The sequence below is a fragment of the Chiloscyllium plagiosum genome, unplaced genomic scaffold (genome assembly GCF_037043375.1).
Source record: "Chiloscyllium plagiosum isolate Xiang-an unplaced genomic scaffold, Cpla_swu_hap1 HiC_scaffold_21, whole genome shotgun sequence".
In the NCBI taxonomy this organism is placed as follows: domain Eukaryota; kingdom Metazoa; phylum Chordata; class Chondrichthyes; order Orectolobiformes; family Hemiscylliidae; genus Chiloscyllium; species Chiloscyllium plagiosum.
The window spans coordinates 32,950,509-32,963,632 of record NW_028270159.1 but is presented as its reverse complement, the minus strand read 5'-3'; the positions used below and the strand labels follow the sequence as shown (position 1 = coordinate 32,963,632).

The window sequence follows — 13,124 nt, the reverse complement described above, 5'->3', positions numbered from 1 at the left end:
GGGAGACTCGTCACATGATCACAGACAGCTGGTACTGCAGTCTTTTTTCATTCTTCCTACAATGGCTTACATTCTGATAGGTTGGCTCTGTAATTCTTCAGATAATTAAACACAGATAGTACAGGAAATAAAATGGTCAGATTTAAATAAAAATCTGTTAAGGTCAAGTCATTTCGCATTTAGAATAGATTGCAGTGTGCTTAGAATGGATAATGCATTCAGATAACCATCTAAATGCACTTGCTCTGACTCAGCTGGCATTTTGTGGATTATAATGTTGATGGGTGATCAACAGCAGACAGGGGCACTGAATTCTGTCACTGTTTAATGCCTATAGACCTCTTGTACAATACCATTCATGAACAAATTAATAATCGAGCAGACTAGAACACTCGTCGTGAATAAATGAGCACTGTAGTAATTATTTTCTGCGTTTCAGGTTTACTCGCTGGATGTACCAGATGCATTCCAGAGCTTTTACAGCCCCCACAAGACACAGTTGCGAAACCCCCTCATGGAACGATTAGCGGAGCAGATTGCAACCCTGTGTGCCACGCTGAAAGAATATCCTGCTGTCAGATACAGGGGGTGAGAGCACCTTTTTTTAAGGACACGGGCTCTCCTTTCTCCATGAAGGTTTTCACTTCCTACATTGACGGCAGTACCACTGTCATGTAATGATCTCTAAACTGTACCTGAAATGGGACTGTCCTCAGATGTAACATTTCTCATGGAACTAGAAGTGGAGGGAGGGGTTGACAGAATATTGTTGAAGGACAGCTGGCCATGCTAGAATAAAAAAAAAGGTGGGTGAGCAACTGTACTTGAATACCTTTTTAGATCAGTGAATATGTATGCAGTTAGTTTCATCAGGATCTGCGATACAGCAGAGCCCATGAAATGTCAGACTGGACACATAGTGCAGAAGTAGTGGCCAATGTGATATTCTCTTGGTCCATGTGTATTCATGTCACAAGAATGAATTAATCACATGAAAGGTGTAGATCCTTGTGAATGGATCCAAATATCTTGGTTACCTGAAGATCATGACTATACTTCATTTGAAAGTCTATGTGATCTGCTCTGATGTATTGACATTTTATGTCATGCAACATTATCGCACTCAGCAGGAAGATCTAAGAAGATGCAAACACTATCATGGATGTACGATTTAGTGAAAAGGATCACTGCAATCCACTTATACACAGACCTACACAGAGATACGCACAGGTACATGACATTCAGGTACATACTCACTCACATTGGCCAGTTGCTGAGAGCAGATAACTAATTCGCTTTCCAGTCACTGTGAGGGCTAAGAAATGATGTATAACAGAATAAAATAGGAAGAGTATTGGATCGATACAATGTGCTAACATTGGACATAAATCTTTGGATTCCACATTGCTTTTTATTTTTCCTTTTGAGGGATAAAAATGGTAAAAAGGAATGGAATGACATCAATAGCTCTTAAGAATTAATGTAATTTTAATAAATGTTCATAAACTAATGATGACCTTAGCATTAGAATGATGAGTTCCAGCTAAAAATGTCTAGCTTCAGATTAAGCAGATAATTTAAGTTTCCTGCTACTAGTGAAATGATAATGTTGTCAGATTGGCATAAAAATAGTCTGGGCTAAAGCCTTTTTTTTTGTAATTTTTTTTTCATGTTTTTTTTTAGAAAACCCTCTGTTCCTATATCTGGCTAAGACATTCCTGTGCAGTGTTAACTTCCTGTTTCAGTTGTATCTCCCTCTCCACAGATACCAGAGCCATTTGTCACAATACAGAGTAACTTTGTCTGAGTTCCATTAACAGTGCATATCCGAGATTCAGCCAGGATCTTATTCTGTGAGTGAGGTACCTTCCAGTGAAGTAGCTATCAGCCTTGTGTGATGGGGAGTTGGCAGCTCATTTCACATCTTTCCCAATTTTTCTTTCTCATTGGTATCAATGGAGTGATCCAAAAATGGACTGCCAGCTCAGGATCATACATTTTACATGATTGTATAAAGTCAGGATGTACCCTTTGGTGAGTCATCTGGGAGCCTGTACAAGTTGGCGCAGAAATTTGGGTGAGAGGAATGCAAGTCAGAGATGCTCAGTGTACCCAGCACAATGTTTTGTCCATTAATCTTATATATGAGTTGACTGACTCAACTACACTTCTGGTAGTATGAGGTTCTGTAAGTCTCACACACACATATTTATAATATCTAATACAATTTGTGTCAATGTTTGAAGAAAAGAGAGGCGCAGTCACTAAGAAAATTTGCTGCTTAGTGAAATGTTTGTTACGTAAATTTCCACCTGCAGTCCTGCTGCTTTGATGTTCTATGGTTGGGTCATTCTTAATACAGGAGAAGTCAGTCAGTGATTAAAACCCTGTTCCTAAATATTGTGCTATTGCTTTTCCCAGTAATTTGCTGTCTCTTGCATTCCCAGGGATTATAAAGAAAATGCCATGCTCGCACAGCTGGTCCAAGATAAACTTGATGCATACAAAGCTGATGATCCAACTATGGGTGAAGTAAGTGTTTCACACTGAACAAGATGGGTAGAGCTAGTTCGGTTTCACTGGTTGAGTTGTCACATCCAGTGGGTTCAATGTATTGTGATAATGTTTATCTTTCATTGGAAAGAAGAGGCCTAACAATCCCCTGGTTCTGATTCCGTCAATATCAGAATAAAACCATTATTGATTGTTAATTACCAATCTAGTCAGCCAGAAAAAAAAATGTTATATATTTAAATATAAACTTTCTTGAGAATGGTTTAATTTTCTTGAATAAAACTGCTTATACTTCAGTAGAAATCCACTAAAGAAAATCAGATGCAAATTTCAATTTGCATATCTTCAGATGGCATGGCCCAGTCTGTAAAATTCAGAAGATAAGAACTAGGAGCAGGACTAGACAATCCAGCACCTTGTGCCCGCGCTAAGATTTGATACAGTCATGGCTGATCTCATCTCAGCTTCAATTCCTCTTTTCTGCCCATTCTCTGTAACCCTTCAATCCATTATGCTTTAAATTTACTCACTGCCCCAGCATTCATCGGATTCTGGGGTAGTGAATTCCTGAGATTAATGACCCTTTGAGAGAAATAATTTCTCCTGTTTTAATCTGCTACCCTTTATCTTAAAACTATGATTTCTCATTCTAGATTGCCCCACAGTGTCTACAGTGTCAATCCCCTTTAGCACCTTCTATACTTCATTCTTCTAAACTCCAGAGAATATAGGCCTAAACTGCTCAACCTCTCTTCAGAGGACAAATGTCTCATCTCTGCATTGATGTGTTATTTTAGGTCTTTAGTTAGCAACCCAACACAACACCTTAATAAAATTACACAAAGTGTTTTCATATTGATTTTTTTTTCATGTGAATTCATCTTCTTTCCACTGGATGTTTGTTTTTCCCTATTGAGGAGTGCCCTAGAATTACAGATAGACACAGCATTGATGGACACCGTTCAGCTGGTAGAACTATTCAATTATCTCATTTCCCTACTCTTTCCCATTGCCCTGTACCTGTTACCCTTCAAACGTTTACATAATTGCATTTTGAATGTGTTAATGTTTTGTTAAGAGCATTAATAATGTGGTACTGATTGCTCTGAGCTTTCTGCTAATGCACAAACCATAGAATCTTTGCAGTGTGGAAACAGGCCATTTGGCCCATTAAGTCCACACTCATCCTCTATAGAACAGCCCACCTAGATCCCCCTTACCGTATCCCTGTAACCCTGCATTTTTGATGGTCAATCCACCTAACCGACACATTCCTGGACAATATAGGCAACTGAGCATAGCCAGTCCACCTAACCCACACATCCTTGGATTGTGGGTTGAAACCAGAGGGCCCGGAGGGAACCCATGCAGACGTAGGGAAAGATGTCTGTGTGGAGTTTGCACATTCGCCCGAGGGTGGAATTGAACCCGGCTCCCGGGCGTTGTGAGGCAGCAGTGCTAACCACTGAGCCACTGTGCTGTCCCAGAGCAAGTCTTTTAAAGAATTATAAATGCTGCTGCAGGTTTGATCCCAGCTTACAAACTTCATCCCCACTCCCCCTCAAAAGTCCACATGAATGTAGTAATTTACAGATAATGCAAATAGCAAGCTTTGCTCCCCAGTGGAAGAGCAGATGTGGAAGAACCTTTCAAAGAGAAAAGCAAATCTCAGCAAAACTGATTGAAAACTTTAAAATTATGTTGAGGCAATCTATAAATTATTTTCAAAAATTTGTGGAATTTCTGTATCAAAGGATTGTGTGTCTTGCCAATATTTTTAATTTAGATTTTTTTGATTCAGTAAACAGTATGCTGTACTGAAAGACAAGTTATTTTAATCATTTAGATAATACAAATCTCTGGAGCTAAGTCATAACCTTCTCATTTGCTGAGTTTAAGGTAATTAGTCTGGCATTTAGCCTGGAGCAGAGACATGTCTCTGGAAAGTGCAGCATTGTTTGTGATTCTCTAGAATACATAGAAGGTTTGTACGCAGGTCCCAGTGATGGGTGATGGCCACAAAGGGGCCTTGCTTGTCCTGAACCTATTTAGCAAGAACAACTCTTGTGGAAGATCAAAGGTTGCCATTTGACAGGTGGGATTTGTCACAAAGAACCTGTTAGCGACTTCCTGTGTTTCCTATACTTTGATCCAAAGTGTATCTACCGGTCGATCTAGTGCAGGAAGACTGCTGGATAAACAAACTTTGACAGTAAGAAACTTTTTAGAGTTGAGAAATTGAGTTTAGTGTTGAAAGAAATATCAAAACTTATGAATGAACTGAAGTTAGTGCATAAAACATTAAAGCAGTGATATGGTATGTAGTACAATAGAGCACAGATCTTTTATTTTCATCTCCATTAAACAGGACATTAAATAGTTATTAAGAAATTAAATTGTAGCTATTTGTTACACTAGTAATTATTTTTAAAATTGGTAGGATTTAATAATTGGGATTGTTAATGGCATAATTACAGATGAGCAGTAAATACGGCTCAGCTGAAATGACACCTTTCAGATTTTTCTGTGCATGCATTAAATAGCGAGTGTGACATCTTGCCTAGCAGCTGCAACAGGACAGCGAGCTCTGAGGTTCTGTGGCTATTTAAGTGAGTGGCTACTTACTAGGGTCATGCTATATAGAACAGCAGGAGACTTGTTTACACACTTGATTCCAATCTGGCTTCCCTCTTTTAGGTGGGTAGGCCAGCTCCAATCTCTGTGGAAAGCAGATGGAGAAACCATCCAGTAATACTCCCAACATTTGGGATTGCGGATACACTGAAACCTGGCCGATTGCCTTCACTTTTAATTGGAGAATGGTACAAATTACTGTAAAAGAGCTGAGTGAACCAAGAGCTGGATTAAAAGAATTAATTAAACCTCTGTATTTTTATTGGATGAGAAATGATAAAATGTCAAAGAATATTGTATAGAAGCACTCCTGCTCCGAGATCTATTTTGTAGCTTGTATCATTGTTTATGTGAGATGGAATGAACTGGTTTGTGACTCCTTGGTAAATTGATGTTTCTGATTTCAGGGACCAGACAAAGCCCGCTCGCAGCTATTGATAATTGACCGTGGATTTGACCCCGTATCCCCTGTTCTCCATGAACTGACCTTCCAGGCAATGACCTATGACTTGCTGCCTGTTGAAAATGATGTATACAAGTGAGTGACTCCTTGTTTTCTAGTTTTCCATATAACCTGGAAATGTTACCATTGCTCAGACTAGACATTTAGTTAAGACCTGGAAATCTGTTGTATGGTGAGCAACACGAAGCCACCAGCAACTCACCCTGACTCCCCACATCAAAAATTCTTGTTTGCTTGTGGTGAGTGGTTGGATGGGAAGTCGCATATTGATGAGTTGAGATGTGCAATTGACAAGGTAATTAATAAACAATATCCCACCATAACAGACAACACAGTACTCCTGAGTAAGCGTCTTGCCTCAGTGACAGTATCGTGCTGAAATAAAATGAGTCTGTGAGCTGTTGTGGTGCAGTGGTAATGTCCCTCTCTCTGGGACAGACGGTCTGGGATCATGTCCTACCTTTTGTTAGAGTGAGTGGAACTGTACAGGGGCCTGAATGATGTAAAAGATGGACTGAGTTACTCCCGATGCCAGGATAGGCCTCACTGGACATCAATTCTGCCACATTTCCCTCAGTGTGCCATGTCTTTCAAGCCCCTACAGAATTCTGACACAAGATAGGGCATGGGCCCAGGCCCTCTGGCCCAGAGATAGGACACTACCACTGTGCCGTAACAGCCCACAAACTCATCTTATGTAAGTACTTTAACAAGCAAAAGGAAACAGTCAAAGAAGAAGCAATTTCATTCCAATCCCAACTTGGGTTTAAAACCCTAATGTAATACGCCATACATTTTCCTGAATTCATTTACTTCAATATCCTGTTTAGCGTGCTAGGTTCAGCTGTAAAAGCATAATAAAAACTTCACAAACACTTTCATGTTTTCTAAGCAAACGTGCTGGATCTCCTTTGATGCACAATTAATTTACATAATATCACATCTGACCATGTTTTTGATATTCTAATGCCCATGTAACACACATTTGCACCAGAGGCATCCAAAGGTTTGTAAAGTAAATAGTCCGTCCAGGTTATGAAACTGTTCCAGCTGCTCTTTATCTCACCATTGTTTGCAGCGTAAAAAAGTGGCTACTGATAACCATGAACAACTGCCACTGCAGCTGGTGAACTGCAGAATACTTCACTGTTATAGAAGCATAGAGTCATTGAGATGTACAGAACAGAAACAGACCCTTGATCCAACTCGCCCATGCCGACCAGATATCCTAATATAATCTAGTCCCATTTGCCAGCACTTGGCCTATATTACTCTAAATCCTTCCAATTCATATACCCAAACAGAAGCCTTTTAAATGCTGTAAATGTCCCAGCCTCTACCACTTTTACTGGCAACTCATTCCATACACGCTCTGACTTCTGTGTGAAAAAGTTGCCCATTAGATCCTTTTTACCTCTCACCCTAAACCTATGCCCTCTAGCTCTGGACTCTCCACCAGGGAAAATAACTTACCTTATCTATGCCCCTCATGATTTTATATACCTCTATAAGGTCACCCTCAGTCTTCAAAGCTCATCCTATTCAGCCTCTCCCTGTAGCTCATATTCTCCAACCCTGGCAACATCCTTTTAAATCTTTTGTGAACCATTTCAGGTTTCACAACATCCTTCTGATAGGAAGGAGACCAGAATTGCACGCAATATTCCAAAAAAAGTAGTCTAACCAATGTTGTTTTGTGGTTCATATTTTTTCACAAGCCACCATGTAAGTGACCAAACAAATATTGTGTTGGTGGTCTTGTACTTTCCAAGAGCGATATGCTGTCCTCCAGGAGTGATAGGGTGTGGATCTTGATCCATTAGATATGGAGTTCCCACTCACAAAAGTGCCACTGTGTTGGAAAACGGGGATCGTGAATCGAAACCCCAAGAATTATTGCGCATCACAGAGTGGTTTATCTTTCGGTTGTTTGTATATTTTCAGGACATGGAAGTGGAGAATTTCCCTGAGCATTTTGACTAGGCATAGCATGTAGCGCAAAAAGACATGGGAAGGTTTGGTGTGGTCAAAATAATAAGTAGATCAACTTCAGTTCCTAAATGTTGTTAATGAGGAATCATTGAATTGGATCTGATTTTCTATTTATGTTAATCTGTTTATTTCTCTCTCCCCCTCAGGTATGAAACAAGTGGAATTGGAGAAAATCGGGTCAAGGAGGTCCTTCTGGATGAGGATGATGATCTCTGGATTACCCTGCGTCACAAGCACATCGCAGAAGTGTCCCAGTATGTCCCAGGCTTCATTCTGCATTTCTGTACCACTGTAGAATGTTCATTTTAAATTATTTAGTTACTAGGAGGGAAAACAAACCCTACAGATTAACATCTTTGGCATTTGTAAATCACATTTGGAGAGGTTGAACTGATTATAATTTCATGTATAATAGTTTTCATGGATGCTGCAGAAGTGACTACATTAAAGTCTCCTACTGCCATGAATGTGGAAAGGTTACTTCATATATTCAAATAGAAAGACTTGCATATCTTCACACAGTTGCTGCAATTTGCTGCAAACTTAAGAGGAGAAGTGTCAGATTGCTTCTGGTTTGTCAGATAAACTAGGTACAGAGAAATGTACATTTGCCTGCGTATGGTAATTCTCTACATGTATTGGTACATATCTCAAGAATCATACAATCAGTATAGAAGAGACCCTTTGGCTTATCGAGTCTGTACTGCTTACTACTTACGTAAGTCCCACTCCCTGCACTTGGCTCATAATCTTGAATGTCATCACAATTCAAGTGTTCATCTAATTACTTTTATTAAGTTTGTGAGATTTCCCACCTTGACCTTCACCCAGAAGGTAATGGACGTCTGGAATCCACTGTTACTTTAAAATGATGACCCCTTCTTGTTGACCCTTTGATGAAGTGGAACAGCAGCTTTCTATTCACCCTGTCCATGCCCCTCAATCTTCCACACTGCTCTCAGGTCCACCCTCAACCTTCTCCGCTCTGAAGAAAACAATGTGAGCTTACCCAGCCTCTCTCGGTAGTTGAAATGCTCCATCCCAGGTGAATTGTGGCGAATCTCCTCTACACTCCCTCCTGTGCAATCACAGCCTTCCTGTAATGCAGAGAGCAGAACTGCACACAGTACGGCAACTGAGGCAGAACCATAGGTCTGTGCAGCCTCTCGTTAAACCAGTCGCTATTGTAAAAGATGGTGTCAGCTACAAGAATAAAAAAAACTATTGCAAATAGAGCATTTCTTTTTACATGGTAACATTGAAATGAAAGCTAGATAGACAAATTATGCCACTTGTGGTTGGGCAACTATTTAATAACTTTGAGGATCTCAGAACCCACAGAAGTCTATGTCACCTCATTTGAAAACTGAGATAGTGCAGTCACTGACTACAGCAGACCTCAGTATTCCAGCTGATAATGTGTGACAGCACAGACTGCAAATATTCTGATTCCCAAGCATCCTGTGAGGACTGCAAGCTGGGATGGGTGATCCAGTAGATTAGAATTTTACCCTGCCACTTTACTTATACTGGAATTGTAATTATAGGTTCAGTTTTCTTCTTGTTACAACTTAATTTTCAACAACATCTTCAAGTATTGAGGTACAGCTTCCATTTTAAGAATTCAGGAGCTCTATTTTAGTATGAATTACTTCATGTTGCTTAATGTACTTTAAAACAGAGCGATAAATTTAAGCCTCTAAAACATATTGGCAGTTTGTTTATCCATACAGCTTTAGTTGCAGTGATCTCTGCTGGAGGCGATGTACATTTTCAGAATACTGGTTCAGGTTACTTTGTATTGCATTGTAGATTAGGCTTTTGTCATTGTTGTGTCATTTGTATTTGATGCATTCTAGCTTCTGGACATGTGTTGACTATTCCTGGCTTCAGGTGTCATCAGTTGCATGCTGTCCTTTCTGATTGATGTTCAGGTTGGGTAATTGGCTGTACTTGGACACCCCTTTTCATTTTACTCCGTTTCTTGATTAGTGCATCATGTACACTTGGGAGTATCGATGAGCAATATCTGGGGTTGGGAGGGTTTATCCACCCGTTTGCCAACTGGCAAATTCGATTTGTTTCTACACTATGAAGTTTACAGTTTCATAATGGATATAGACTTCATCACTTTCAACTAATGATCCGTATTGTAGCGTTAGATGATCTTCTGCCAGTATAATCACAGGCAGTGATTTCAATGGTGCTTTTTGTGATCTGTGATTCTCATCGTTGTTGTCACAGTACCATTGATGGTGACCAGTGACAGCGTGCTGCAAGGGATATGATCACTAGACCTGTGACGTACATAATTTGGAGGTGATGAGAGTTAGTTTTATAGTGACACAGGTTAGGTGGGCTGGCCATGCTAAATTGCCCATAGTGACCTGGGATGTGCAGACTAGGTAGGCTGGTCAGAAGAAATACAGGATTACAGGAATAGTGTATGTTGGTTCATCTGGCTGGGATGCTGTTCGGAGGGTCAATGTGTACTCAATGGGCCAAATAGCCTGCTTTCACATTGTGGGGTTCTATGATTCTACTGAAGTGTAGTGAATCCCAAGGATGGAATCTCCAAGCTGTTTAAGTTTGCTTGGTTAGATCCTCATTTGTTACTTATGTGGGTATACACATTCCAGTGTACAAAGTGGAACACTATTTACACCTGGACCAATATCCAATTTTGCATTTGGTTTATAGAATCATAGAATCCCTACAATGTCGAAAGAGGCTATTTGGCCCTTTGTATCTGCATGGACTCTCTGAAGAACATCCAATCCAGATCCAGTCCCCCAACCTATCCCCATAATCCTGCATTTGCCACGGCTAATTTATCTAATATGCATCCCTGAACACCATGGGACAATCCAGGGATATGGACTGATTAGAGATAGTCATCATGGCTTTGTGTGGGAAATCATGTCTCACGAACTTGATTGAGTTTTTTGAAGAAGTAACAAAGAGGTTTGATGAGAGCAGAGCGGTGGATCTGATCTCTATGGACTTCGATAAAGCGTTCGATAAAGTTCTTCATGGGAGGCTGGTTAGCAAGGTTAGATCTCATGGAATACAGGGAGAGCTCGCCTTTTGGGTACAGAACTGGCTCAGGGTAGAAGAGAGAAGGTGATGGTGGAGGGTTGTTTTTCAGACTGGAGGCTTATGACCAGTGGTGTGCCCGAGGATTGGTGCTGGGTCCACTACTTCTCATCATTTATATAAATGATTTGGAAGTGAACATAGGAGGTATAGTTGGTAAGTTTGCAGATGACACCAAAATTGGAGGTGTAGTGGACAGCAAAGAAGATTTCCTCAGATTACACCAGGATCATGCTCAGATGAGCCAATGGCCTGACGAGCGGCAGATGGAGTTTAATTTGGATAAACGTGAAATGCTGCATTTTGGAAAAGCAAATCAGAGCAGGACTTATACACTTAATGATAAGGTCCGGTGGCATGTTGTTGAACAAAGAGATCTTGGAGTGCAGGTTCATAGTTCCTTGAAAGTAGAGTAACAGGTAGATAGGATAGTGAAAAAGGCTTTTGGTATGCTTTTCTTTATTGGTCAGAGCATTGAGTATAGGAATTGGGAAATCATGTTGCAGCTATACAGGACATCGGTTAGGCCACTTTTGGAATATTGCGTGCAATTCTGGTCTCCTTCCTATCGGAAGGATGTTGTGAAACTTGAAAGGGTTCAAAAAAAGATTTACTTGGATGTTGCCAGGTTGGAGGATTTGAGCTACAGATAGAGGCTGAGTAGACTGGGGCTGTTTTCCCTGGAGCATTGGAGGCTGAGGGGTGACCTTATAGAGGTTTATAAAATCATGAGGGGCAAGGATAGGATAAACAGGCAAGGTCTTTTCTGAGGTGGGTGAGTCCAGAACTAGAGTGCAGGTTTAGGATGAGGGAGAAAGAAATAAGGGGCAACTTTTTCATGCAGAGAGTGGTGCGTGTATGGAATGAGCTGCCAGCGGAAGTGGTGGAGGCTGGTTCAATTACCAAATTTAAAAGGCATCTGGATGGGTATATGAATAGGAAGGGCTTAGGGGGATATGGGCCAAATGCTGGCAAAAGGGACTAGATTAAGTTAGGATATCTGGTTAGCATGGAAGAGTTGGACCGAAAGGTCTGTTTCCATGCTCTATGCCTCTAATTTAGCATGGTCAACCCATCTAACCTGCACACCTTTGGGATGTGAGAGGAAACCGGAGCACACCACACAGGCACTGGGAGAATGGAGTTTGCACAGTCACCCAAAATTGGAATCGAACCCAGGTTCCTGACACAGAGGCCGCAGTGCTAACTACTGAGTGACCGAGCCACCCTAGTTTATGCTAACCTAGCATCTGCCACCCTATAATCTGCACAGTGGCAAAGGGTTTTATTGGGACATTTCTTAATGTTTGTAGTGTTGAATTCGACTCACTTTTGCACATTGATGTTCTGGTTTCCCTCATCGTCTGACCAGAATCTCTTGGCGAGAGATTTGGTGGATCTTGATTTTACAATGTTTGGCACACAGGCTTGGTTGATTGGATTGCGGTGTCTTTCTGGCCTCTGTTTGTGGCTTCCCATGACATTGGACCACTGGTTTTGACCTTTCATGCTTGCATTAGTGCTGCACGCTTTGCATGTAACGTTGAAAGCCAGGCTATTTCTAGGTCCATATACAAGACTGCAGCATCTATCTTGATGTCTAGGTTTACCTGCACCGGCTGTCTTTCCAGTGATGAACAAATGATACTTAACCCATAAACTCTGCCTTCTCATAAGAATGGCATCTTACTTGTGTCTGGTTTGTATAATGCTCCTATGATTCAGCAACGAGCAACTTTGTGTGGGCCCAAGATGTCGTTTGAATTGCTTCTGCTGTGTTAGATACTGTCATAAACCTGATTATTCAGCCAACATTGATGATTGTATTGGTGCTACCTCGTGCTCCCACGAGGAGGTTGAACAGTTCATCCACTTTACTAACACCTTCCACCCCGACCTCAAATTTACCTGGACCGTCTAAGACTTCTCCCTCCCCTTCCTAGACCTCTCCATTTCTATCTCAGGAGACCGACTCAACACAGACATTTACTACAAACTGACCGACTCCCACAGCTACCTAGATTACACCTCCTCCCACCCTGCCCCCTGTAAAAACGCCACCCCATATTCCCAATTCCTTCACCTCCACCCCATCTGCTCCCAGGAGGACCAGTTCCAAAACCGTACAACCCAGATGGCCTCCTTCTTCAAAGACCGCAATTTCCCCTCCGACGTGGTCGACGATGCTCTCCACCACATCTCCTCCACTTCCCGCTCCTCCGCTCTTGAACCCCTCCCCTCCAATCGCCACCAGGACAGAACCCCACTGGTTCTCACCTTCCACCCCACCAACCTCCGGATACATCGTATTATCCTCCATCATTTCCGCCACATCCAAACAGACCCCACCACCAGGGATATATTTCTCTCCCCACCCCTATCAGCGACCCGGAGAGACCACTCCCTCCGCGACTCCCTCGTCGGG

General features: G+C 41.4%; 1 protein-coding gene across 2 annotated transcripts in view; it reads left to right on the top strand.

The window, feature by feature from the left end:
* stxbp1a (syntaxin binding protein 1a) overlaps window positions 1-13,124 on the top strand; it is a 111,249-nt gene that overhangs the window by 73,542 nt on the left and 24,583 nt on the right. For both annotated transcript variants that reach the window (XM_043720004.2, XM_043720005.2), the window contains exons 7-10: window positions 440-588; window positions 2,448-2,532; window positions 5,556-5,686; window positions 7,750-7,857. In XM_043720004.2, coding sequence (XP_043575939.1) covers window positions 440-588; window positions 2,448-2,532; window positions 5,556-5,686; window positions 7,750-7,857 — 473 coding nt within the window. The remainder of the gene's footprint in view (window positions 1-439; window positions 589-2,447; window positions 2,533-5,555; window positions 5,687-7,749; window positions 7,858-13,124) is intronic.